The 26,935-nt window shown below is 47.3% G+C and overlaps 1 protein-coding gene across 4 annotated transcripts in view; it reads right to left on the reverse strand.

The window, feature by feature from the left end:
* The window catches only part of SH3PXD2A (SH3 and PX domains 2A), a 238,199-nt gene that overhangs the window by 184,107 nt on the left and 27,157 nt on the right, over nt 1-26,935 (reverse strand). For all 4 annotated transcript variants that reach the window (XR_010024035.1, XR_010024034.1, XM_063101874.1 and 1 more), the window contains exon 2: nt 17-97. Coding sequence is in view for 2 of the 4 variants with exons in the window: in XM_063101874.1 (XP_062957944.1) it covers nt 17-97 (81 nt within the window). In the remaining 2 variants the exon portion in view is untranslated. The remainder of the gene's footprint in view (nt 1-16; nt 98-26,935) is intronic.

Below are 26,935 nucleotides of genomic sequence, written 5' to 3' on the forward strand. Positions count from 1 at the left end.
GCTCCAACCAACTCACCTGCAGGTCAAAGAACTTGCTGTACCTCCGGTAGATGGTCTGGGAGGTGGAGTCAGACCAGGTCACGTTGATGATGTACACCTGTGGGGAAAAGGTAAGAGCAGGTGAGCAGGCAACCAAGGCTGGGCTTTGAGCTGTGCCAGGCATCATTTCACATGACTGTTCTCTTTTCACAAGACTGCGGCTCTCTCCACCACGTGAGGACACAGCAAGGAGGCAGCTGTCTGCAGGTCAGGAAGAGAGACCTCACCAGAAACTGAACCCTGCTGGATCTTGATTTTAGACCTTGCAGCCTCCAGAACTATACATGAATCTTAGAGCTGAAAGGGGCCAGAGCAGGGCAGGGAATCTTCAGTAATATTCAGAAAAGAAAATGACTAAGAACCAGCTTCTGCTTAAATACTCCCAATGAATGGGAACTCCCTCCCTCCCAAGGTAGCCTATTCCATTGCTGAATCTTCAAGTGCCAATGGCATACTCTACTTGTATGGTGCCGTCCTTCCCCACTCTGTGCTTCCTCCGATGCTTCAGTGACTGGACTGGAGTCCCATGGCTCCCACCAGGGACAGGTTGATATTGACCCTCTCCTCCAGCTCCTGGGGCAAAACTGTTTGTACTGTTACAAATATCACTTCATGGAGCATCCCCCTGCTTATGTCTCTCTCTTGTGACCACATGGACAGCATGGGGGACTCCGTTCAGTGCCTTGCCAAGATATCCTTTGCTTTTCCTATCATGCTGACAATAAATGTGTGAGTGAATGAAAATAAAACCCTTTGATAATGAAAGTCAAATATGTATATATATATATATGACTGCAGGTACTCCATGGTCAGGAACATCCTTTTTCTCATCTCTTCTGTCTCCAGGACCTAGCACAGTGTCAGGTACCATGTGGATGCTACAATATATGTCTAAATAAACACACAAGCACATGCATCTAGAGGGCCATTCAATAAAATGCTAAGCTGATTATCTTAGGATGGTAGGACTAAAACAGGTGGTTTTAATTTCCTTCTTTTTATTTACATGTATTTTATACAATGAACATAAAATTGGGGGCATTCTTTCTTTCTTTTTTTTTTTTTTTTAGGTAGCTAATTTCCACTGGTCCTCAAATTTTAGAGTGAATGAGATTCCATACAGGGCCTTCCAAAATTGCAGATGCCTGGGCCCCAGTCTCCAAAATTCTGCATAAGTAGACCTGTGTTTTAGGGGCTCAAACATGTACACTTTTAACAAATCCCAGGTTATTTTGCTGCAGTCAGTCCTCAGGACTCTGAAGAACTTCAGGAGACCATAGCATTTCAGAGATCTGTGATTCATCTCAGTGTCCCTAAGTCTTAGCTCAGTACCAGACACAGAGCAGGTGCTCAGAAAACATTCTGCTGTGTTGAACAACCAAATGGGTCCTCTGGATGAGAAGTAGATCGGCAGGAGTGATGTCAGCCCATGGAAGATTTGAAAACTTTTCTCTTTGGGTGCCTTGCAATGAAGGCATTTCAGGGTATCTTAGTTCCCAGGGCTCCATCAGGCTTTGCAGGGGTAAGAGAGAAAGCCCCCTGCCCACATAATTGGGCCTGCTGTTCCCACTATTTTTGTCCCTCCTGGAAGTGGCCTGAGTTAGAGGGCGGGGTCCCCTCCCAGAGCCTCAGGGCTACCCCGCTGAAGGTCTGCTTGGTGCCTGTGCTGATGTCTGCAGGTACATGGTTAAGGGAGAACACTGAAGGGACACAGGTGAGACCTCTGCCTCGTCTCCTCTCTCAGGAGAGAAGCAGTGGCTGTAGGTCCCCAGCGGTGGTTCCTGTGCCAGGATGCACATCAGAATCACCTGGGGAGCTTTGTAAAAATTCATATTTCTGGGCCTCTGCCTAGTGATTCTGATTCTGTAGGTGTGGGGGGTCTGTATCAGTGAGAAAAACAAAATAGCCAGAGAAGCCGGGGGTCTCAGCTGCGGTGCGGAGGAGGAAGGTCAGCAAAGATGAGCAGTATTTAGACACCCTGGGGCATCGGACCGGAGGAGGAAGGTCAGCAAAGATGAGCAGTATTTAGACACCCTGGGGCATCGGACCGGCTGACTTCCCAGATGCCTGGAGCAGGGTTTGTGCACAGGAGTGGTGAGGCTTTGTGCCTGGCTGCTCAGTTGACAGACAAGGAAGTGAAATCTGAATGCAGTCCCTTCTCCCCTCCTGTGGCTGAGTCACAGTCAGCCTCATGCTGTGGACAATGTTTGTTCTGAAATGCAACCGAGAAGAAGGCCACAAAGCCAAGCAAGTAGGACTGAGTGCTGCCACCCAGAGATGGGTATTTACAGCCTGTGACCTTGATGAGGAAGAACATAAAGTAAAAAGCCATCCCTAGCCTCACAAGCTCAAAATAAACTGTCGACTATTATTATAATAAATAGGGATGTGCTTTGTTTTATATCCTATGTAAATGTATATCTCATACCATAAATTATAAAACCATTTAGATAACAAAATGTTACCTAATGTTGAGGTAACTAAATATTAGATGCCAGAACAGTGGAAAGCACTAGATGCCAGAACAGTGGAAAAACTAGATGCCAGAACAGTGGAAAGCATTTAGATGCATCAGCTCACTTAATCTTCAGCCCAATGAGGTGATCCCCCTACTGTGCAGGGGGAAGATGAAGCTCAGAGAAGCTAAGCAACTTGCCTGAGGTCACACAGCTAATAAAATACAGAGCAAAGGACTTGAACCCAGGTCCAGCTGAGTCTAATCCCCATGCTCTTAACCACCCTGGACTACTTCCCTATATGTAAATTTAGGAGTGTGGATATTTAAACCAAACACTTAACTTAGGACCGAATGACACCTTTTTAAGTAAAGCTTTAGGTGGCGTGAAGTCTGCAGTACTTGCTTAGGGAGTGCGCCTCAAGGCCCCTGGGGGAGTAAAGGGAAGTAAAGGCAATTCTGAGAGCCCGAGACCAAGAAGAGACAGAACTCAGGGGCCCAGACAGAAGCCAATGGTTAGGAATGCTACAAAGCCAGACAACGCAGAGGAAAGCCTCATACATGACTGTCTTCACTGACTGGGGGGATGCTCTGGGACTTTCACGGGGTTATAACCCGCCAAATTCCCCCTGCTGCCTCCCCATTGTATCTCCCCTTCCCCAACCTGCATCTCCCCTTCCCCCAGTCCCAGGGCAGAGAGCAGATGCTGTGCACGTGCCAGATGCTGCCTCCCTGACCTTCACCCCAGCAGCTGAAGGTAAGGAGTCCCCAAGTCTCCTAGCTCTCCTTGGAGACAGAGAGCCTGCACTCGCCCGCAGACATTAGACAACAGCCTTTCTCCTGAGCCGACCAAGCGGAGCCCAGAGGACGGGCTTAACTGGGGCTTAACACACCCATCCTCCATCCTTTCCAGTAATTAGGGGCTTCCCTTCACCTCCCAGAGAGAATTAATCACAGGCTTACAGCCCCAGCAGCTGGGAGGATCCAGGGCGGCCTCTCCTTTTGTAGAGGAGAAACCTAGGGCCCAGCGTGGTGATTTGCAAGGAAGAGGTATGGCCAGGTGAGAAGGAGCAGATTCTACAGCACCCTCCTTAGTGGCTGTGAGACCAGGCTCCTCCTCTACACAATGGGCACAACCTTCAGGGCTGCCAGGCCTGATGCCTGCACATTATCACTGCAGTGTGCTCACCCTGTAGTGCAGAGCTGGGATAGGAACCAGACCTCCAATTCCTAGTTTAGGACTATCTCGTGTACGACCAGAGCATACCCCCTTTGGAAAAGTCCTTTGCGTTTTATGCTTCAAAATAGTGAAAATGCACAGGGAGTGATCTCTGTGTAACCCTTGACCTGAACCCACACCAAAGGCACCCCCTCTGGAGAACCAGCCAGAGGGAGGGGTGACAGAGGGTTGTCCATGTGCCCTCATCAGCCAACAGCCACACGGCCAGGACACAGCCATGATTCCCCCCAAAAGCAAGTCTTTCCTGGTTTGGGAAAGGATTACTCTTGTTAGCAATCTTGTATCCTACTTTCTATGCCTTGAGCAGGCATGAGCAGGACTCAGGTATGGGGAGTTGGGAAGTGAACCCCCATTCCCAGCTTCCCCCAAGCTTCTGCAATTTGCCAGAGGACCCCCAGCCTACCCTCCTGGACAAACAATCTAAATCCTGGGTTGAGAAAACAATCAGAGACCTCCCTGGAGACAAGCCCAGAGATATGTGGACAGTCTCCAGAATCCTTTCTCTCATCTTGGCAGGATACTCATCTGCTTTTTCCAAACCTTGAGCATCCTAGATTATTGCTCCAGATGAGCAATGGATACACAAAATTCTAGTCCAACCCTTTCCTAGTCTCCATACGCCAACACCAGAGTTTCTCAAGTCTCCCTGAGCTGGAGCTGCTGGCACTAGAAACTTTAGAGATAAACTGCAGAGAAAGAGCAGGTGACAGGGAAGGGGGACAGGGTAGAGGTCATCACGAAAGCCAGCTCTGTTTACGAGACTGCGTCAGGAGCCCAGACAAACTCTCCCCTGGCCTCAGGAGCCTCTGAGATAACATTACCCAGCAGCTGGGTCTCAAGAAAGGTTTGGCAATTAAACATCCTGCTTCCAAACACTGTACTTGGGTTTATGTTTCCTGGGTGGAGTTTCCCTTCCTTCTGGATTTGAAAAACCCATGGATTCTATTTCCCCTGTCTCTGGCCATTTGGGGCAGATGGCAGGCGTCTATGAAGGCTCACTAGAGACCAGCAAGTGCTTCCAGAATTCCCTGGGTGAACCCAGACTGAAGAGGCCCAGAGTCTCCTGTCCTCCCGCCATCCTCTCCCTCCACGTGGGAGGGGAATCTCCACCATGGACACAGTGCAGAAGATCTTGCTGGACATTCAACACAACGCTTGGGCCCACCAGCCCACCCAGCCTGAGGCCTATTGGGCTGCCTCCCATCTGCTCAGCTTAAAAGGCCCAGCAACACCTGAGGCTTCCAAACTCCTCTGCCCAGTGCGTACTTCTGTGCTCTATTAGCCTTGCTCCTTTCAACAAGAAAACGGCCTTGGTGCAAACCAGACTCGCAGCTCAACTCCACAGCACCAAGAATGAAGCCTGGCCCGTTCCTGTGGAGGGATGGCCTTGAACAGATCTGGGCTGTGACCCCACACGTTTACAGCGCAACCATTCCTAGAAGGTCTAGGACCTGCCTGTGTTTAGTCAGAAAGTGTCGGTAAGTACCCGTTGCTCCCTTTGCTGACAGAAAGTATGAGAGGAAGGAGTTAGAAGCTGCAGGGGGAATCTCCATGGCACTGAGGAAGGTCTCATGTTCCCTGTACCCCTGCTAGCTGCCCCTGGCCCCAGGCCAAATGGAAACTCAATGACAATCTTCCTTCACCTGTTCACACCACCATGAACCCGGGATCAGCTGGCTAAGACCAGGGCCATTGCATACAGTTGGGCAAGTTGTTCACTGCCCAAGGACTGTCTGGTCAAGAGGACAGGCAGGGGTGAAATCTAACCTGTACTCAGCTCCCCAAAATGTACACTCAGGCTGCAGCCATGCGGAGCAAGAGGTGCTTATTCTAATGCACACAGCACCTTGTTTCCCTGGATGGCCAGTCACTGCTTTCTAGGGTCCTTGAGGTCACAGGATCTCCTCAGGACCCAGCTCTTCTTCAACCTCCCCAAATCTTCTGGAGTATGGGGTTGGAGGGATGCCTAATGTTTAGAGTTGATTCCTGAAGGATATGGCACCAGAAGACAGAATGAACATAATCCAGCAGCCAGTAATGGGGAATTTACATTTGGGGACATGATCACTGCTCTGGCTTCCTGCTAGAGAAGTTCATGATGGTAAGTTCTTCCCCAAGAAGTTGCTGCCAGCCCATCTAAGGTACCAATCAGCTCTAACATTCTATTCAAAGTGCTCTGTGTACTAAGTTCTGTCATTGGACATTGGGGATGGTGGGGAACACGTAAGTCCCAAACTAGGCCAGGCTGGTCCTCTAGATCAAGACCACCCAGCAAGGTGGAGAACCCCAGGGCTGCTCCCCCCAGTGCTGGGCCAATGCCCCATCTCCTCCCTGCTGTGGCCCATGGGGAAGCAGTGAAGGCCCTGATGTTAAATACTCCTCTTGACAACACGTGGCTGCACCCAGACAGAAAGCCCTGCAGACTTCCAGCATCTGACCTAGGCCCCCACTAGTCTAGCCAGTCTGTGCCATCCCTTCTGGGGCTCATAGTCTGCTTTTCTCAATTAGCCAGTTATTATATCTGCCTTTGTTTGCTAATTGTTGGCTCAGAACAGCCAGTGCCTGATACAGGCTGTGTCAGTCTCTACCATGGGTGAGTCTGCCTCCCTCCCAGGTCCCCCTATCAGCAGAAGCTGTCTTCCCCTTCTTCCCTGAGGCTCTCTAGGCCTGCCTGTCTGCTGGGCACACTGAGATAGTGACTGGCTGATCTAACACCAGTCTAATCCACGGGGTTGGATCTAGCACCAAAGAGGGGGCTAGCAGCAACACCTAGAGACTGCCCCCACCTGCAATAGCAAATCCCCAGTGGCCAAGGGGTAGAATACAAATACTTACATCTGGCTCCATGCAAGGGTCTTTGCCAACCCAAAACCCTCCCAGCAAAATCAAGTTCAACAGCCTGTGGCCACTTGGCTAAAGTTTCGCTGCTCAGCCTGAGCACCTTCAGGGAGTGACCCTATTAAAATTCCAGCTCCTCCTTTGGGGTGGGTGTTTGTTCCTGGGGTAGGGAGGGAGGGAGGTGATGCTGCAGATCTGGGAACAACCACTTAGGAGCCTGGCTTGGAAGACGACCTCCGCTCCAACACACACACACACACACAGGTTGACTACAGGTCAATGACCAGGTGGGAGAACCTTTCTGGTTCTCAGACCACCTGACTCCAGGCTCTCTCAGGGCTTTGTGTTCATGGAGCAGTCACAGTAACCACAGCAGAAGTGAACCCCAGAAAGGATCTGGGAGGAGTGGGGTGTGTGCCGGGAGAAGGCTCCTCCCAGAACTACACGTCCACCAGTCTCCTCTAAAACACAGGAGCTGCCATTGCAGACCTGGGCCAAATGCGCCTTCTTAGAGAAAAAGGGCTTTTTCAAGGGACTTGAAGGAGGGGACATAGGCAGACTCCTATACTGCATCATACATCACTTGAGCTTGTGTAGTGGAAACCATCGCCCTCACTGCCTTTGCAGGAATCATGGGCCTCAATTATTTATTTAATGTGGAAGGTAATGGGTAGACCAGAAGGTCTGAAGGAAGGCCCCATATCGCTGGGGACTCTGTTTATTACTCTACAAAATGAGGATAACAGCGGTAAGCTCACTTTGAGGGCTGTTGAGGGGATTCAGTGAGTTAACCCTTGAGTGTCCTCATTACAGCAGAAGCTCCCTGAAGGCGGATCATGGCATCCTAATGCCCAGCACCACACTTGACACCTAAGAAGTGCTCACTTAATGTTCCCTAAATACGTGAAGTTACAAAGCAACCAACAGATAGTGAGTGAATGCTTACCTGGTGCTTGGTTTGGTGCCCAGCTAAAGAGAAGATGAGGCAAAGTCCCCAACCTCCAGGCCCTTACAGCTCAGGAGGGGCAGCAAGACTCACGCTGACACATCAAGTAGGGAACAGTGCAAGATGGAGTGATGGGGTGCCCAAAAGTGAGCCTCAGAGGGACCAGAGGCCGTGTTGGCCGTACTTCCCTGCTGTGTGGGGTTGGGCAAGTGTCTTAGCCTCTCTGAGTTAGCGTTTCCTTAGCTGCAAACCGTGATTTGTAATGGGAGCCTCCCATTAAATGTGATGATATGCATGTGGTGCCCAGCACAGGGCCTGGCATGCAGTAAGTGCCCCATGAAGGTTAGCTATGCAGACACCTGGGAAGAGCGAGGGAGTCAACCAACTTCTTTCCATGTGCCATGAGACTCGGATCATGACACTGAATAGAAATAGGAGGGGAGCAGGAAGTAGGACATGGAGACATGGATGAACACACACACACACACACACACACACACACACACACACTCTCTCTCTCTCTCTCTCTCTCTCTCTCTCATGGCCATGGTGGAACCACTACTAACAACAAGCCTGTCCTGGGAAAGTAGAAAAGCAAAAATAACTCTGCTGCCCAGGGCCGGGAAAACAATGGCCATCCCCGGGAGCGTCCGCTGAGAGGACGGACATGCTGTGGCCAGCCCCTCCAGGGTCGGAGGCTTTTTCTTTTCTTTTTCTTATGTTTCCTGGAGGGGAAATGAGTACATAAACTAGAAGCTCCCAGGGTTCACAAACCCTACATGGAACTTAAAAAAAGGTTCAGCTGTCAAAGCTCTGTCCTTATAGTTCCCAGAACTGGAAGAAAAACAGCATAAAGAGTCAGCTCTTACCAACCTTCTCCTTATATGCGCAAACAGTAGTTCTGTGAGGAAAGTGTTATCGTCTCTAGCTCACAGATGAATATGCTGGGGCCTGCAGAGACAACTGATCTTCCCAAGGTCATATTCGTGCAAATGATGGAACTCAGATTCCAGTGTGGCCGTTCACTCCACAGCCTGACCACTCCATCTGTAATAACGAGGCTGGGCTGCCTGGAACAAGACAGAGTCCCTGCCACAATGATTTGCCCCAGTGGCTCAATCTACTGCTCTGTCAACTAGTTCTTTCATGGGTAGGTGGATCTGTCGTTCAGTATGGAGGCTGCCCAGGAGGCAGGTGGGTAGGGAGCCCTGCATGGGGACCAGCGCTCTGATTTGCATGATTTAGAATCAACTAGATCAGCTCCAGGAGCCTCCACTCCCCATCCATAAAATGGGAGTAATAAACCTGCCTCGCTGTGAAGATTAATGAGAACACAAGTGCAGAACAACCACCGTGACTAGGGCGCTGTAGGTGCTCAATAAACGTGACTTCTCTTCCCCAGTCTTCCCCTTCAAAGTGCCTGGCACAGTCTTTTGCACACTAAGAATTTTGGTCTCTTCCCCTAGAAGATTCTGGGGGCACTAGTTAGTGCTGGGCCTGGAAAGGAACCCGCTTTGGGTTTCCAGAGTTCTGGGCATGGTCCCCACTGGGACATTCACCAGAGGACCTGAGGGTATGTGACTGGACCTTTGTACCTTCCTCCCTCCAGACCTGCCACTATCCTCTGGTCCCAAGCCAGCTTAGCAGAGCAAACGAGTCTGGCCACGCTGAGCCAGCAGGGGCTCCAATGGAGAGGCCCAGCAATGGGCAGTGGGTGTCTTGAGTAATGCCCAGGAGCCCAAAGAGGGTGGCAGTGTGCCTAGGCTTCGGGGACGAGGCTTACTCTATGATGAAAATCAGGGAGGAAAACTCTAAATGCACAGTGACATTCAGGAGCTAGAGTCTGGAAATTTTAAACAAATGTATCCTCTCCTGAGCTATCAAAAGAATTACGCTTCTGGGCTTCCGAGGGCCTTGGATACAACCCAGAGGGTCTAGGAAAGAGTTAGGAAGGGGATTCTTACTCCACACACTCCCAAATCAGTGACTGACCCAGGCCTGCTGACCCCAGCACACACGTCCTGTGAACGTGCCCCACTCTGTTGTCACGCCCTGGAGAGCGGGGCAAAGGTTAACACACTCGGCGTGCCTTCCTCTTCCTGGGAAACACAGCAGCCAGGGAAGGCCAGAGGCCAGCGGCCCCCTCCACACGCAGCCTGCGGGGGACATGACCCCACCACTTCCTCCCACCATCTGACGCGCTTACACCTTCCTCTCTGCTGTGCTCAGCAAAGCTCAACTTCTGACACAGGCAAAGAGCTGTCAGGAGGGTTTTTGTTGCATGGGGTTGACTGGAACAATCTTTCTGGAGAGCAGTTTGGCATTTTCTATTGCCAAACTTGTATTCCTTCTGCAGCAATCTGACCTCTAAGAATTTATTCATATGTGTGTGTATGTGTATCTATGTGTATGCATGTGTTTTGTGTGCATGTATATACATACGTTCATCACAGCAAAAAATAAGAAATATTAAATGTCTACTGATGAAAAAGGTCAAATAAACTATGGTTCATATACCTATTAAAGATAAGGTAGACCTTTCTATATCATTATGGGAAGATGTCCACAGTATACTAAGAAAGAAAAAAAGATTGCAAAACAGTATGTATATGATATGATCACATTTATTTGGAGAGTGTATGTGTATGGGGTCTTTGTGTATGTGTATGTACATGTGCATTAAAAAGAAACCATGCAACAAACTGATAGCAGTGGTTATTTGGGGGAAGAGGGATAGAAAAAAGAAGAAACAGGTATAGTTTCACTTTCTACTTTGTACATATCTATATTTTTTCATTTCGTTTGAACATGCATGGCTTTCATAATTTAAAACAAGATTTCCATTTTAGAAAACCACTGTATCCTCTTAGCCTGTCCTCTGGCTCATGCCCATTCCTGGATGCTATTCCAACATCCTGCATTTTCTCATTCTTGTGGGGCTGGACGGAATTTCAGGTTCAGTGCTGAGCTCTTGAAGCCAAAGTCTGCAACCCTGGCTGCACATTACAGTGACGCATTAAAAACACTACTACCCAGGCCCCACCTCACACCATTTACATCAGAATCTTGGAAGATGGAGTGGGCATTGGAAGTTTTAAGAGCTCCTCAGATGGGTCTACTGGTTGTTAAAGAGCTGAGAACCACTAAGCCGGACCAACACCAAAAAGACCACTGGAGGAGATGAAAAAAAATACTCCTTAAATGGAAAGCAATATTATAATTTGTACTATTAAGAGTCAGCTCTACCTTCAAGAGCTCTAGTTAGGGAGTTTGTACTCAAGGCTTCTTCTCAAATTTAGCCTCCAGTTTTGAAATTCATCAACTCAACTGAGAAAAAGAAAGCAAGGAGACTTGGGTTCATTAGTGCTGAGCTGTAGCTGTTCCTGCGCTTTCTTTAGCCTGTGCCTGTCCCCACGTTCATGGGCTTACATCAGTGACTAGAGGGAGGTATCAGAGCTCAGCCTTTCTCAGCTCCAGGAGGAACAGCTGAAAGAACTAGAGGTGTCCAGCCCAGAGGAGGGATTTAAGAGACACAGGAATAACTGGTTTCAGATATTTGAAGGACTATCAGAATGTCAGGTTCCATTCCAGTTGTGCCTAAAGGAAGGCAGTGGATAATAAGTGCAAGTTATAGAGAAGCACATCTTTGCCCACTGTCCGGAAGAACTTTTCAACTATCAGAGTTGCCCAAAGATGGAAAGGGTTGTCTTGTGAAAAAAATGGGAATGTTGGGGCAGGGGATGAGTGACCACTTGTCTGCAACGTTGCTGGAAAATCCCTTCCCACTCAGCCCTCCACCTTCTATCTCTATGAGGCCAGAAATACTTATGAAGCTTTTAGCAAAATTTACTGGGAATGCAGCTCCTTTAACAAAAAGAAGTTTTCTGCTCTCAACAAACATAGCCTGAGCACCAACTGGGTGCCAAGTACTAAGGTAGGTGCTAGAAATATGGGCAGTGAGCTAGACAGGGTCTATTGTCATGGAGCTTACATGGGAGTGACAGATAACACAAAAGATCATTTCTGATGCTCCAATAAAATGGAGTGCAGTGACAGAAGCCAATGCAGAGGAGGCAGCAACTTTAGACCAATAGTCAGGGAGGCTTCTCGAGGTGAGGATGTTTGAGCTGAGACCTAAATACAGAAGGTAAAGCACAGCTTGTTAACTGGGAAGGCAGATGGAACTCAGTTTGACTCAGTCCAGTATTGGAGGGGACCCGACCTCACACTATATATGAAAACTAACTCAAAATGGACAGAAACCTAAATGTGAGGAATAAATCTATAAAAGTCTTAGAAGAAAACATAGGCACAAATCTTTATGATACTGGATTAGTTGGTGGTTTCAAAGATATGACACCAAAAACACAGCAATCAAATAAAAATAGATAAGTTGAACTACATCAAAATTAAAGACTTTTGTGCTTCAAAGGCCACCAGCAAGAAATTAAAAAGGTAATCCACAGAATGGAAGAAAATACTTGCAAATCATATGTCTGGTAAAGGACTTGGATCTAGAACTCTTTGAAATTGTCGTATACACGAATATTACTCAGTCTTAAATAAGAAGGAGATCCTGCCATTTGCAACAACATGGAGAAACTATAGGACATTATGCTAAGTGAAATAAGCCAGACACAGAAGAAAAATACTGCATGATCTCACTTATATGAAAAAGTCAAATACATAGAAACAGAGCGGAGAATGGTGGTTAGGTGGGGAGGTGGGGAAATGACAAGATGTTGGTCAAAGGGTATAAAGTTGCAGTTAGGTAGGATGAATAAGTTAGAGTTCTAATGTACAGCATGAATAATATAGTTAATACTGTATTGTATACTGGAAATTTGCTAACAGAGTACCTTTCAGGTGCTCTCACCACACACACAAAAATAACTATGTAAGGAGATGGATATGTTAATTTGCTTCTCTGTAGTAATCATTTCACCATGTATATGTATATCAAAATATCATATTACACACCTTAACTATACACAATTCTTATTTAAAAAGCAACTCTTAAAACTTAGTAATAAAAAGATAAATAAGCCAATTTAAAAATGGGCAAAGGATCTGAATAGACTTTTCTCTAAAGAAAATAAACAAATGGCCAATAAGCACATGAAAAGATGCCTTAGTATCATTAACCATCAGGGAAATGCAAATCAAACACAATGAAATACCATTTGATATCCACTATGATGGCTATAATCAAACACACAAATAATAAGTGTAGGCGAGAATGTACAGGAATTGGAATCTTCATACATTGCCGATAGAAATGTAAAACAGTACAGCACTTTGGAAAAGTCTATCAGTTCCTCAAATGGTTAAACATAGAGTTACCATATGACTCAGCAAATTCATTCTAACGCAGCAACCAAAAGAGAAATGAAAACTTACATCAATACAAAAACTTGACATAAATGTTCATAGCAGCAGCATATTATAAAATATTATACACAGATATGTCAAAAAGTTCATGGGCAGATTTGTATTATCTTTTTTTTTTTTCCTTCAAAGCACAACGTACTAAAATTTATAGGATGCAGGGCTCATGCAGTGCTTAGAGGAAGATTTATACTTGTAAACACCTATATTAAAATGCTGCATTCTCTTTTAAGGTATTAATCTCTTTGTAAATTTCCTCCATATCCTGATTTTTTTTTTTTTTCTTGTTTCATTATGTTGTCTGACTGAGCCTTCTCCTATCTCAGTGAGTTTCCTTAAATCGTTGCTTGGAAATCCTTTTTGGTCATTTCAAGGGTTTCCTGCTGGATAGCATCTGATATTTGAGAACACTGTATTCTTTTGGTGGTGTCATATTTTCTTGGGTTTTTGTATTTCTAGTATCACTACATTGATGTCTGGTCATCTGGTAGAGCAGTTGCTCCTTCTATTACTCTGTAGTGGGCTTTGAGGAGAGAGATGTCCTTTTCTTTTTCCTGTTTCCACTGGTGGCTCTCCTTGTGTCAATGTAGTTGAGTGTCTGGCAGGCTGCATGCATGGTAGGTGTGGCTACTACTGTGGTATTGCCACTTTTGCAGCAGCCATGGCTGTGGCAGTCACTGTGGTGGGCTATTCGAGTGGTAGTGGTATTTTCAGTGTGCTGCTGGGGATGCTGCCCTTGGCTCCTGCCTCAGGACCCTGGGTGTGCTCTGTTTCTTGCCTGCATCCAGGCAGAGGGGGCTGGCCCTCAGTTCCTGCCTAAGGATCCTGGGCATGCTCTGTTTTCTTGACTGCATCCAGGTGGAGGAGGCTGGCTCTTGGCTCCTCTGTATTATCTTTTAATTCTATTTTTCCATAAACTTCTCCAAGTACCCTCATATATATTATGTAATATTATATAATAACCAAAAAGTGAAAATATTATATAATAACCAAAAGTTTGATTATTATATAATATTAATATTAAATATCACTAACAGATGAATGTCAAATCAAATGTCACTAATAGATGAATAAATAAATAAAAGGTGGTATATCCATACAATGGAATATTATTCAGTCATAAAAAGGAATGAAGTACTGATACATGCTACAACATGCATGACTCTTGAAAATAAGCTAAGCGAAAGAAGACAGACACAAAAGGCCACATAGTATATGATTCTATTTATATGAAATGTACAGAATAGGCAAACCTATAGAGACGGAAAGTAGGTTAGTGATTGCCTAGGGCTGTGGGTGATGCTGTTGGGGCAAATTGGGAGACTACTAATGGGGTTTCTCCTTGGGATGATAAATATGTTCTAAAATTCACTGTAGTTGATGGTTGAGCCCATCCGTGAGTATACCAAAAACCACTGAATTGTACACTTTAAATGGGTGAATTATATGGTATGTGAATTATATCTCAATAAAAACTGTTACTAAAAATTTAGAAGGGAGAAGATGTCACTCTTGGTTAAGGGGTTCTTGCCAGGAAGGATTCCATTTGTTCAACCTCTCAGCCTAATTCCTCCAAGAGCCAACCAAGGCCCACCCACTCCTAGAAGCCTCCGTGGATTGCCCCAGCCCCAGGTGCTCCCTGTGCCCCCTCATCTCATGCGCACTATGCTTGTGTGGGTAGGATCATAGTACATCCATCAATCTTGGAGGAAATCTATGCTGGACCTCTGCAATCCCCGTGTTGCCAGTCACCAACACTGGCACACAGTAGGTGTGTACCTGGCTGGTTAAAGAGAAAGCCTGACTTTAAGAGAATGCACCTGGCTTCCCAGGCATAAGAAGAAAGTAGGTTTTCTAACACTGAGAACTGGAAAGAACTGATGCCTGAAACATCCTGCTCTTTGCCTAGAGAGTTCACTGGTCCCGGCAGACCCTGGCATGCAGTAAAAATTTCCCAACCAAGCAGCAAAACTGGGAACGCCATCAGCTCCTGTTTGGCTTCCAGGATAGACTGCACTTAAAATCCGCAAACCCTGCTCCAGCACTGGAAGATTCTATGACTAGGTGAAATCTGCTCACCTTCTCTAGAAACATGTTTCTTCCTCTGCTCACAGTTCTGACCCTAGAGATTGGCCCAGCCTTCTTCCACCTGATCCCACCCATCCTTTGCCCTGTCCAACCCTCGTAGGGCCGTTCTCTGCCCACAGTCTTCTCCCTGTTTTCTAAAACCCTTCCAGGCACAACATAAGTCAGTGCCCACTGCAGCACTGGAGACCCAGATTGCCAATTTGGGGTGTGTGCATTCCCCTAACTCATTCCCAGAACCATCCTCAACTGGATCAGAAGGTCTTTGAAAGCAAATATTTTATCCCAACTCCTTTTGTTTTCTCTACAATATCTAATGACATTGGGCACACGGTAGATCCTCAATAAAGATATGTTACTTGTCTGATAGAATTTCGTTAAGTCCAGTAAGTACTGGGTGCTTACTATGTTCTGGGCTCTGCGCTAGGCACAGGCAACACAAAGCCAGATAAAATACAGCTCTGGTCTTAGGGGAGCTCCAGACTGGTGAGAAGAACAGCACTAGTGGAGAATGTGCTGGAAGTCTAGATCAAGACGGAGCACAATCCTGGGGAACCTAAGGAAAGGCACCGCGCTGGGGAGGCTTCCCAGAGGAGGTGACACTGGAGGTGGGGGAAGGTGAAAGATGAGGAAGGCAGTCTGGGTGAAGAGGTGAGGGGGGTGGTGGCGGGAGGGTGTCCCAGGCAGAAGAAACAGCAGACAAAGGCTGGGGGGGGGGCGTGAAACAGCCTGAGCTGGGTGGGAGAGCCAGGGCAGCTGGGGGGCTGGAGCGAATGAAGGGGCAGAGGCCGGGGGGAGAAGAAGCAGAGGGTCAACGCTAAAGTGTTTCTCAGGTGGCAAACGGCATCGCTTGGGATTGGAGAGGGAGCAAAGAATAGGTGTGGGGGAGATCTAAGTTAGAGATGGGGATTAAGGTGCCCAGAGGAGCCGAGTGAGGGCCAGGCAGACGGTGATGAGAGAATGTGGACAGTAAAATGCGTGGGTCCCTGAGGGAGGAAGGGGAGATAGGAGCCCACGAGGGATGTTTGGAGGTTGAGAAACCCCATGACAAAGGCCTCTGGGACCCCACCTGGACCACAGTCAGAGCTGGAGTGGGGTCGGGGGAACCCCAGTTCCTGGCAGTGCACGAGGTGCGCCCCCAGCTCACTTTTGGACAGTTCAAAGAATGACGAAGACCACGAGGGATTCAATGCAGACAGTGTTAGCAACTCCTGAGAAAGGAGAGGAACAAAGGGCTGAAGTCAAAGACTGTTTTATGCTCAATTTGCTCCCAGGCACTGGATCTGAGAGCAGACATTTTAAACCTCCTCTCCCTCTCCCAAACTTGGCTCAAAGTATAGAGCAATTGGAGTGAGAGAGGGGGTACCAGGTCACGTCTCTGAGCCCCCAACCCCCTTCTCCCTGCCCCTTCTTGCCATGTGGCCAGAGGAGACCCTCCTCTCTGATGCAGCCAACTACAGGATGTCATTTGCTCCCAGGTCCCCTTGAGGAGGAGGAGGAGGGACCGCCAAGCTGGCTGGAGAAGAGCCCTGAACGGCGGCCAGGGAAGCCTGCCAGGGGCTGCATCTGGTCGGGCTTCCCGCCCCGATTCCCTGATTCCTCATCAGGCTGAGGCTCAGAGGTGAGAAGAGAAACACACAGCCAGCCCTCCTCCTCGCAGCCCCCTCCCCACCCCCTGCCACTCCAAATCACGTCATCCAAGCATTCCCTCGGGGAGGGCGGTCCCCTCCCTCTGACCTCAGCCTGTTTCGCTTGGCCAGAGCCCACCCCCGGGGAGCCAGCCCCCTCCCCACACCCTTGCTCACACCCAGGCCCATGCAGGGAAAGGCGTGAGCTATAGATTCCAGCCCTCCCAGGCTGCACACCAAAGCCCCAAATAAGGGTCCACCCTCCCAGCCCTGGCTTCTGAGATGCCAGCTGGGCTGCAGAGGGGGGCTGGGAGCTGGGACGCTCTGCCAGAACACCACTGTCCCTGTCTTCCACCCTTAGTGGAATCTCCCTCCAGCTTTAACAAGGGTTCAGGACTGGAGCGAAAAGATAGGGAAGCTCGATGTGTGGTGCCAAACAGATTCAGGTATTAGATCCTAACTTTGCCTCTTACTCAGTGTAAGATCATGGACAACTTATCCAATTTCTCTAAGCCTCCATTTCCTCGCTTATAAAATAAGGGTAATAAGAAGACATGCCTTGGATGGTTTGAGTGAGTATTAAACGGGACAATGTGTGCAAAGTGCATAGCGTGTGCCTGGCCCACAGGAGATGCTCAATGTAGTTCATTCTTATTTCCCAGATTTCCTGGAGATTCTTGCGCCAGTGGCAGTGCCAATGGAGGCTTAGTCCCCACCTTTGCCATCACCATCATCTGGCTCTAAAATACATGTGGGACATCTGTTATTATTATTTTATTATTTGGATGTTATACCCACTGCTATGGGTTGGATGTGTCCCCCAAAGTTTCATGTATTAGAAACTTAATCCTCATTGTGACAGTATTAAAGTGGGAAGTCCTATTATGGTCATTGAACAGTGGGGCCTTTAAGAGGTGATTAGATTGTGAGGACCACGCCTTACTGAATGGATTGATCCATGCATGGAGTAATAAGCTGATGGTTTAATGGTGGTAACGGGCATGGTTCTGATGGCTTTAAAAGGAGAATGAGTGAAGAGGTTTCTTTCTCTCTCTCTCTTGCTCCTGCCATTCTCGCCATTGAAACCCTGGTTCGCTACAGAGCCACCAGCAAGAAGACCCTCACCAGATGTGCCCCTGGACTGTGGATTACCCAGCCTCTGAAAGTGTAAGAAACACATTCTATTTCTTTATAAATTACCCAGTTGCAGGTATTCTGTTATAAGCAATAGAAACAGTCTAATACAGCTATTGTGCTCAAAGCAACTTTAGTAAACTTGTTATTTTTGTTACTGGGAGTACACACTCTTAGCAAAAACAGGGTGCTTCCTATGCAGATACAACCCTTAGCTGCCCAAGTCCTATGCAGAAATTCTGGAACCCTTGTACCGCTGTACACCCACACAGGTCCTTCTCTGGCATCCTGCCATGGCCCCCCACATCTCTAATCCAAGAAGCAGTGGGTCCAACACCAAGAGCTGTCCCCCAGCCCTCCAATCACACAAGCTCTGCCCTGATGCACTGCTCAGCATAGGGGGCAGGGGGGCAGCACTTACGTACCTGTTATCAAGGAGAAACCCAGGAAGCAAGCCCAGGGCAGCCCCTTCCCAGTGAGGGCAAAGAAGTTTACTTCCAACTCACAGCCCAAACACCACCAAGCCCCCTTGGAGAACCATCGCTTCCCCCAGGGAAACAATCCCCTAAATCCAAAGTAATGAGTTGAACTACCCAACAGAAAAATTAAAAAGGGGTCAAGAATATAAATTGGCATCTACCAAAGCAGAAATACAAATGGCCAATCTATACATGAAAAGATACGCAGCCTCACGTGTAATTGAAAAAAGCCAAATCAGAATTACAAGACATTATTTTCTTCTATCTGCCTGACAAAAACATTCAAGTTTGGTAAGACCCAGTGCTGTTGAAGTTATGAGGAAATAGATACGTCTCATACTTTGCAGTTGAGAGGTGAATTCTTTCAGGAGGGCCATTTGCCAACATACATCAAAATGAGAAATGAAAACTCTTTGACCCACCAGTTCCCCAGCTGGAGATTTATCTTGGGAGGATAAACTCACAAAAGTGTGTCAAGTTATATGTTCAAAGATGTTTTGGGCAGTATGCATCAAGTTGTTCCGGGAATCCTCAAGATAAATACTTTGCAGCTATCCTAAAAGCTGGGTAGTGTAGGTTTGTGGGCAGAGACGGTACGCGAGGGTGTCAGGAGTCAGACACAGGGGAATCAAGCCTTTGCACATACACTCTTTATGGCAGAACTGGCCTTGTCTGTGAAAGTGACATTCCTGACTCAGCACAGAGCCTCTACCCTTAATCCACCTTTATCGGGTCTGGCTTTAAGCACTGCCCTTACAGGGTTGGGAGCATTGTCCTGGCCAGCTAAGTCATAGAACCCCACAACTTCACAGTACCTGAGGAAGGGACAGAAGCCACTTTTGCAAGCTCCGCGTGCTATACTCTATGTCAGAGGCAGCCACGCATAACCGAGCTCATGTAACCCATAGACAAATCCTGGGAACAGGTATGAGGAGTAGCCCTATCTAACAGAAGAAGGTGCTTGAGGTTGTGAGAGGGTAGGTGACTTGCCCAAGGTCACACAACCACGATGGAGCAGAGCTTGGATTCCAACCCAGTGTTCTTTGGGCCTGATTCCAAAGCCTGTGTTCTTTCCCACCTCGTGGCATGGCCTCGTGCTATAACTCACTGACTCTTGTTAAGCTGAGGGACTTGGTGAGCCCCTGGGAGCCGGAAGCAGGGAGGAGCCTGCAGAGGCGGCTGAGCAGAGGGGATGAGGGGAAGCGGGCAGGAGGCAGGCCATGGCTGGGACAGCCCGGGCAGGGCAGTCTGCCTGCCAAGGCCTCAGTCACTCTGCAGAGTGATGAAAGAGACACCTCAGCACCCACATGCCAACCCCCACCCCTCATGCTGTCCCCTGCCAGGCGGGGGCCACTCCCCAGCCCCTAGGAGGAAGCTCCCAGGCTTGCAGGGCTATTTTGAAAGCCTGAAGCCCTGTGGAATGTGCCCGGTATGGCACTCCTCTGGCTAACCTCTCATCCATTGACCCTCCAGGACCAGACACCCTTCTTCTTCTCTAGAACCCTCCAGAGGACAGAGGAAAGGCCCAGCTGGCCCCACAGGGAAGGTAGGCAGGGATGGAATCTGGTTCTATCAGTGGCTTTGGGCCTCGATTTCCCTGTCTTTAAAATGGGAAGACAAAATACCAATGACATTCTTCACAGAAATGGAAAAAACAATCTTACCTTTCATATGGAAAAACAAAAGACCCCGAATAGCCAAGGCAATTCTGAGCCAAAAGAAAAAAAACAAAGCTGGAGGCATAACTCTGCCTGACTTCAAATTATACTACAAAGTGGTTGTAACCAAAACAGCATAGTACTGGTATAAAAATAGACATTCAGACCAGTGGAGTAGAATAGACAACCCAGAAGTCACCCCTCAGGCTTATAGCCATCTGATATCAGACAAAGGCAACAAAAATCTACACTGGGGAAAAGATTGCCTCTTCAACAAGTGGTGCTGGAAAAACTGGATATCCACATGCAGAAGAATGAAACTGGATATGCACCTCTCACCATACACTAAAATCAACTCAAAATGGATTAAAGACCTAGGTATAAGACCCGAAACTGTAAAATTACTAAGGGAAAATATAGGTGAAACACGTCAGCAATTAGGTCAGGGCACAGGCTTTATGAACATGAGCCCAAAAGCACAAGCAGCAAAAGACAAATAAACAAATGGGACTATATCAAACTAAAAAGTTTCTGCACAGCAAAAGAAACAATCAACAGAGTGAAAAGACAACCTACGGAGTGGGAGAAAATTTTTGCCAGCTATGCATCCAACAAGGGACTAATATTGAGAATATACATTAGAACTCAAGCAATTATATAGTAAAAAAATAAATGACCCAATTAAAAAATGGGCAAAGGAGCTGAATAGACATTTTTCAAAGGAAGACATACAAATGGCCAACAGATACATGACAAAATGCTCAACATCACTAGTCATCAGGGAAATGCAAATTAAAACCACATTGAGATACCACCTCACTCCAGTTAGACTGGCTATAATAAAAAAGATGGTGAATAACAAATACTGGCGAGGGTGTGGAGAGAAGGGAACACTCCTGCACTGTTGGTGGGACTGTAAATTAGTACAACCACTTTGGAATACAATTTGGAGGTTTCTCAAACAACTACAGAGAGTTCTTCCATATGATCCAGCACTCCCTCTTCTGGGTATATATCCAGAGGAATGGAAATCATCATGTCGAAGAGATACCTGCGCTCCCATGTTTATTGCAGCTCTGTTTACAATAGCCAAGCTATGGAACCAACCTAAATGTCCATTAATAGATGATTGGATAAGGAAACTGTGGTATATATACACTATAGAATACTACTCTGCCATAAAAAAGAATGAAATACTCCCATTTGCAACAACATGGATGAACCTGGAGAAACTTATGTTGAGTGAAACAAGCAAAGCACAGAGGGATAAATACCTCATGTGCTCACTCATATGTGGGAGCTAAAAGAGAAAAGAAAGCAGGAAAGAAAGACCACAGTAGTCCTATGATCCAACAGAAGGAGGGAACATTCCTAGGGCTACAAATTGGAGTTGAGGGTAGAGGGGGAGGGGGAGGGAGGTTGGAGGATAATTGGAAGGGGACAAAGGGTACAAAAGCAATTTCTAGTAATGGGTATGTCCCCAGTATGAATCTGGCCCCCACATCATGCACAGGAGGGGGGACAATCAGCTTTGTATCTCATGAATATTTGAAACGAATAAATATATAAATAAACAAACAAACAAATGAATAAAAATAAAATGGGAAGACAAGGCAAGGGCAGAGTTGGGAAATGACTACTGGGTCTCCCCCAGCTTTGAACATTTTCTGTTCTCCGGGCTTTCCCATGGCTGGCGAGATTCATCTGGAGGTATGCTGCATCAGGCCAGAGCTCAGCCCCTGCTCCAGGCAACTCCAGCTTCCAGCACAGAGGCTGGGTCAACTGGGAGGGAAGTCACAAGGCGGTCCATTCAACGTCTGGGCATGTGACCATCAGAACGTTCTTCCTTCTGTGGATCTGAATCTATGAATCTACTTCCTGCTACCCATCCCCACAAGTTCTGTCTCTGGGGCCACAAGATCAAACTCCTCTCCTGAAAGAGGGCATTTCACACACTGCTCTCCCGGCGTCTCCCCTGCTCAGGGCTAAGCTTCCCACTTCCTCCTGTTGCTTCTCGTGACCAGTCCTGTGTCTCCCATATTCGGCTGCTGTCCTAATACCCTGCTGTCATCAAGTGTGCACCCGGAGCTGAATCCAACCTTCACCTGTGTCAGTAGGTGTAGACAGACTGACAGAGCAGAACTAAGTAGATTGTCACCAAGTCCCTCTTGCTAAACTTTCTAAATCCTAAATGATTGTGAATGCATTCTTAGAAACATGAATTCTGTGAATGCATCCCCAGGATTTGGAGAGTCACTCATATCACTGGTTTCTGCTGAGTTCTCAGGCCACCCAAACCCTGACACCTCACACGGCTGCTTCTGTGAAAAACAAACCTGCTGCCTGAACTTGAGCTACTAGTTTCATGGATCAAAACCCATTACATTTGTGTCTATTCAGTTCCAACCTTCTTGCTGTAGATTGACTGAACTGTGTCTCTAAAGTTCATATATTAGAAGCTTAATTCTCACTGTAAAGTTGAGGGTGGGAAATCCTACTATGGTAATTGAAAGGTGAGGCCTTGAAGAGGTGATTAGATTGCAGGACCACGCTGTAGTGAATGGATTAATAATGATAGTCAGGGGCGTGGTTCTGAGGACTTTAAAAGAAGAGCACGTGAGAGGTTAGTCTCTCTCTGCTCCACCATTTTCTGCTATTTGATACCCCTGGGTCACTGTCACCACCACCAAGCCTTCACCAAATGTGTTCCCTAGACTTTGGACTTAGTCTCTGAAACTGTAAGCAATCAATTTCATTTTCTTACAAATTACCCAATTCCATGTATTTTGTTATAAGCAACAGAAATGGACAAATACACTTCTTTAAGGTAGTTTTGGAAGCTGGTCTGTTATCTGAAGCTTTCTTTTTCCTTCCTTCTTGTGTCACCTATAAATGTGAGCAGTATGACATCAAAATTCCATCCAAGTCATCAACTGGCATTTTGGGTCAGAGACAGAACAGAGTCCTGTGGCCTACCCGTAGAAACCCTCCTTCACATCAGTGAGACACACTTAGCTTAGTTCTATATGAAGCTGAGAACAGGACTACTTCTGGGTAAAACACAGTCGTTTCTAACAAATTATTTTATTTTTCAAACCATAAAAGGAGCTCCCTATATAAAGAATTGTCAGCAAGTTTTTTCATAAAATGAGAAATCCTCTTAAAATTAAATCACAAATTGCCCTGTTTGCACACCCAGAGTCTCATGAAATCTAGCTAATAAAGATGCCCATGTTTGCTCAGGCCCACCATGTGCTGGGCTCCCTGTGGGGCACTGCAGGCATGAAGGCACATGATGGTATCATCACCCCATTTTGCAAGTGAGGTATTTGGGCTCAGGGAGGTTCTGTGACTCACCTAAGGTCACAGAGATGTAAAGTGGGTGCACACCCAGGTCTGTTAGACTCCAAAACTGTTCTTTCCACTGTGTGATTCTGTCACTTTGGTTTCCTTACAGAAGGCTCCACCTGTTTACTTTTTCTCTCTGGACTGGGCCCAGAACCCCATCCCAGGCCCCCAGTGTGCCCCCCAACTCCTGTCTTCGATCAGACAGCTTCAGACCCACTGGGGATCATGGCAGACCTTGGGAATAGAGGAGCCCAGGATTTTGGTGAACTCGGCTCCCAGTGCTAGAATATTTTTTCCTAACAAGTGCAATCCTTTCCAGTGCCCCAGGCTCACCTTAGAACCTGGCAGCAACCCAGACCTACTTCTGTTCAGGGTCTACCAACAAAGCAAGTCCTGCCCCAAGTTTAGAAAGAAAGGCCATTCCTGGGCCTCATTTTATCTACCTGTAAAATAGATGTCCCAACAGTAATAGGAAACTGACTCCACAGGGTTGTGCTGAAGATCCTGAAACACCTCACTCTCTCTCACAACTGGGCCTTTGCCAAATGTTGTTCCCTCTGCCTGGAACACTCTTCCGCCTCCTTCCAGATGTGCCTTCTGTTCATGCTTCAGAGCATCCTGTCCCTTTCCAGTCAGTCCTGATCTCAGTCCATGGCTGCACATCCACTCATGACTCTGGTTAATGCTGGTCATCCCAGCCAGTCTGTAAGTACCACCCCCATCCCACCCCCAGGCATGTCATTGTTCTTTTTCACAAAGGAATATGCAGCACCTAACATGATGCCTGGTACACAGTAGGTACTTAATAAATGCTTGTTGGATAAACGTAAGAAGATCAGATGATATAATGGACTTGGTCATGCTTTTCACAAGGTCAGCAAGAGGTTATCATGGTCATCATTAGGTAATTAGGAGATGCTGCTTGGCAGGAGCTTAGGGGCCAATGGAAGGGTGTTTTCAGATTGGGTAAGAGGTAGGGACCAGCAGAGAGCATGTACATGATCAAGGGATGAATCCAGCTCCTACCATACGAGGATGTCCATGGCTAATCTGTCATCCTGACAGGTCCATACCCATTGCAGATGACCACATCTAATGAATTTCCCAGTGAGCTTGGGGTGGAGGAGAGGCGGGAAAGAGATATCACCTCCCAGGAGCCAAGGAAACTTGCACAATCCTAATATAGAGCGGTGTTGAAAAGTCATAGGGCCTCGGTTTGAATTCCAGCTCTGACATACACTGTCTATATGACTGTGGGCAAACATTCCTATGCCTTCTGCAGCCTCTGTTTCCTCATCTGTAAAATGGGGATAATAAGAGCAGATGGTAATAGTCCTAACCTGCAGAGGGCCAATGTGAGGCTTAATGAAGGTGTATGTATACAGAGCTTTGCATGGTTCCTGGTACAGAATTATGGCTAAATAAATGCTGGAGACCATTATCATCAGGGCCTGGCATGGTGTGCAGGGGCATTGGCACAGCTCTTGGGAGTAAAAGAGTGAAGTCTTTGTAACAAGAAGCTACAGTTCTGTTTCTGCATTTGGGGTAATGGAGCTGATGTGGAGGTAGCCAGGCTGGCAGGAGGGGATGCTTGTGCTAAGAAGAGAAAGCTAGTAAGCTAGTGAGAGTGCCAGGTCCCAAATCAGCTGAAGGAACAAGAGTCCATTCTGCACACTGGGGAGTTCTTCCCTACGATTCACGGACAATATTCTCATGTTGCAAGCCCAGTGAGTGATTTTGCCACCACTCCTCATATGAGCTTCCCCCAGCTCATTAAAGCAGGCAGGCCAGCAGCTCAGAACATGGTCAGCTTTGAAGCATCGCCCCTGCTAGAAGAGGCGGCCCTGAGATAACCCAGCCTAGTTTTTAATACAAGCAAGATGATTCCTGGTTCTCTTTCCAATTAAAGTGAGGCCGCCTGGCCTTACTGCCTTCCCCAGCTCCACAAGCTTGACCTGGTGGTGGAGGCTGGGCTGAAAAAGCCAGACGAATCTCATCGCTCAGATATTCCACTTGCAGAGTGAGGGGGCCCGCCTGGCTGAGCTGTAGCCGAGATCCCAAGGGTGGGGCCTCTGCTAGAGCCATCAGCCCTAATGCCAGTAGCCATCTTCGTTTCAGACCTGGATGGGGAGTCTTCTTGGGAATCTGCCTTTTGGATCTTGGGGGAACAAAGAGTGTTTCTGTTCTGCACTTCCTCCTCCCTCCTCCTAACCTCACCCCCAGCCCGAGACACAGTGGGAGGATGGCTTGGGTGAGCCATGATACATCCATTGGTGCATTAATTTATTTCCCAGGTGAAAGGCGGTGTCGCATATGGAATACACACATGCTTTCTTTTTCTGAAGGAGCAGTTCCCCAAGGCAGCTCATGCTGTCTGTAGGGTTCTTATTCCTTTTGAAGTTTCCACCACATCTTTAGCCCACTGAGTGGGAAGTTCCATGCTGCCGGGTTCTTATTTTCTTAACACAGTGGAAATATGTGGCCTTTTCCATAATGTTTAGCTCTCCTGATACAATACATAGGCGGCACTTTTTTTAATGTTGTGTTTTCAAGGGACTGTTTATTTAATGGCGATCTGTAGGATACCACACACAGGCTGTGGGAGGCCAGCCCTGCAGAAGGGGGTGGGGAGACAGCAGAGGAGCCATCGAGAAGGATTTGCTCCTGACCCACTCCTGGGACACATGCAGGCATCCAATCTTCTCTTAAAGAGTATAATTTATTATGCCTCTTTTAAGTTAAAGAGACTTTGAGTCACTCCCCTAAGACCCCCCACCCCAAAAAGCAATAAATGAGACTAAAATGAACATTTGTGAGGGTAAGAAGGTAATGCCACTTTTTAAAGGAAGGATTTTGTTTGTTTTTAAAATAGGTCTGGTTCTAGCCTTTGAAGATGATGGATTAACATGTAATCCTGTGTCAACCACCCAGCAAGTATTTACTGAGCACCTGCTAAGTGCAAACCTCTGAGGAGTGAGGCAGGGGAGGGACAGAGGGGGGCAGGCCCTGGGAGAAGGGTAAGAAAGACCCAAAGCTGCCTGCCCAGAGCTCATAATGTAATTGGAGAAACCAGACAAACACATATACGTACATAACATTGGACCTCAAGCTATGTTTAAGTATTGCTGGCAGGGCTGGCCCGTGGCTCACTCGGGAGAGTGCGGTGCTGATAACACTAAGGCCCCAGGTTCGGATCCCATATACGGATGGCCGGTTCGCTCACTGGCTGAGCGTGGTGCTGACAACACCAAGTCAAGGGTTAAGATCCCCTTACCGGTCATCTTTAAATAAATAAATAAATAAATAAGTATTGCTGGCACAAGCCTGAGTAAAGCAAGGACAAAAAAGATTAAACTTCAGTAATAGTCCACTCCAGCAGTACAGGATGTCACAGAACAGTTATAAACAGTTGAATGGTTCAGGCTAAAAGCTGGGTAGTATTAGGTAGGATTCTTTTTCCTATCATTATCCCCAGCAAATAAGCCCAACTTATTTCCATTTGCAAGGAAGGCTATAGGCCACAATTTAAACGAAGCTACATCCCAAACCTGGCTTCTGTGACAGGAGGGACATCCGGGGAAGGTCTGCAGCCCCACACCCACCCTGGGCAGACTCAGGTGAAGCAATACCTCCGGGGAGGGGGGCGGCAAGAATGGCCAGTGAGGCTTCAAGGCACAGAGCAAAGTGGGGGAAACGA

This window comes from Cynocephalus volans, chromosome 7, assembly GCF_027409185.1.
Source record: "Cynocephalus volans isolate mCynVol1 chromosome 7, mCynVol1.pri, whole genome shotgun sequence".
NCBI classification, from domain to species: domain Eukaryota; kingdom Metazoa; phylum Chordata; class Mammalia; order Dermoptera; family Cynocephalidae; genus Cynocephalus; species Cynocephalus volans.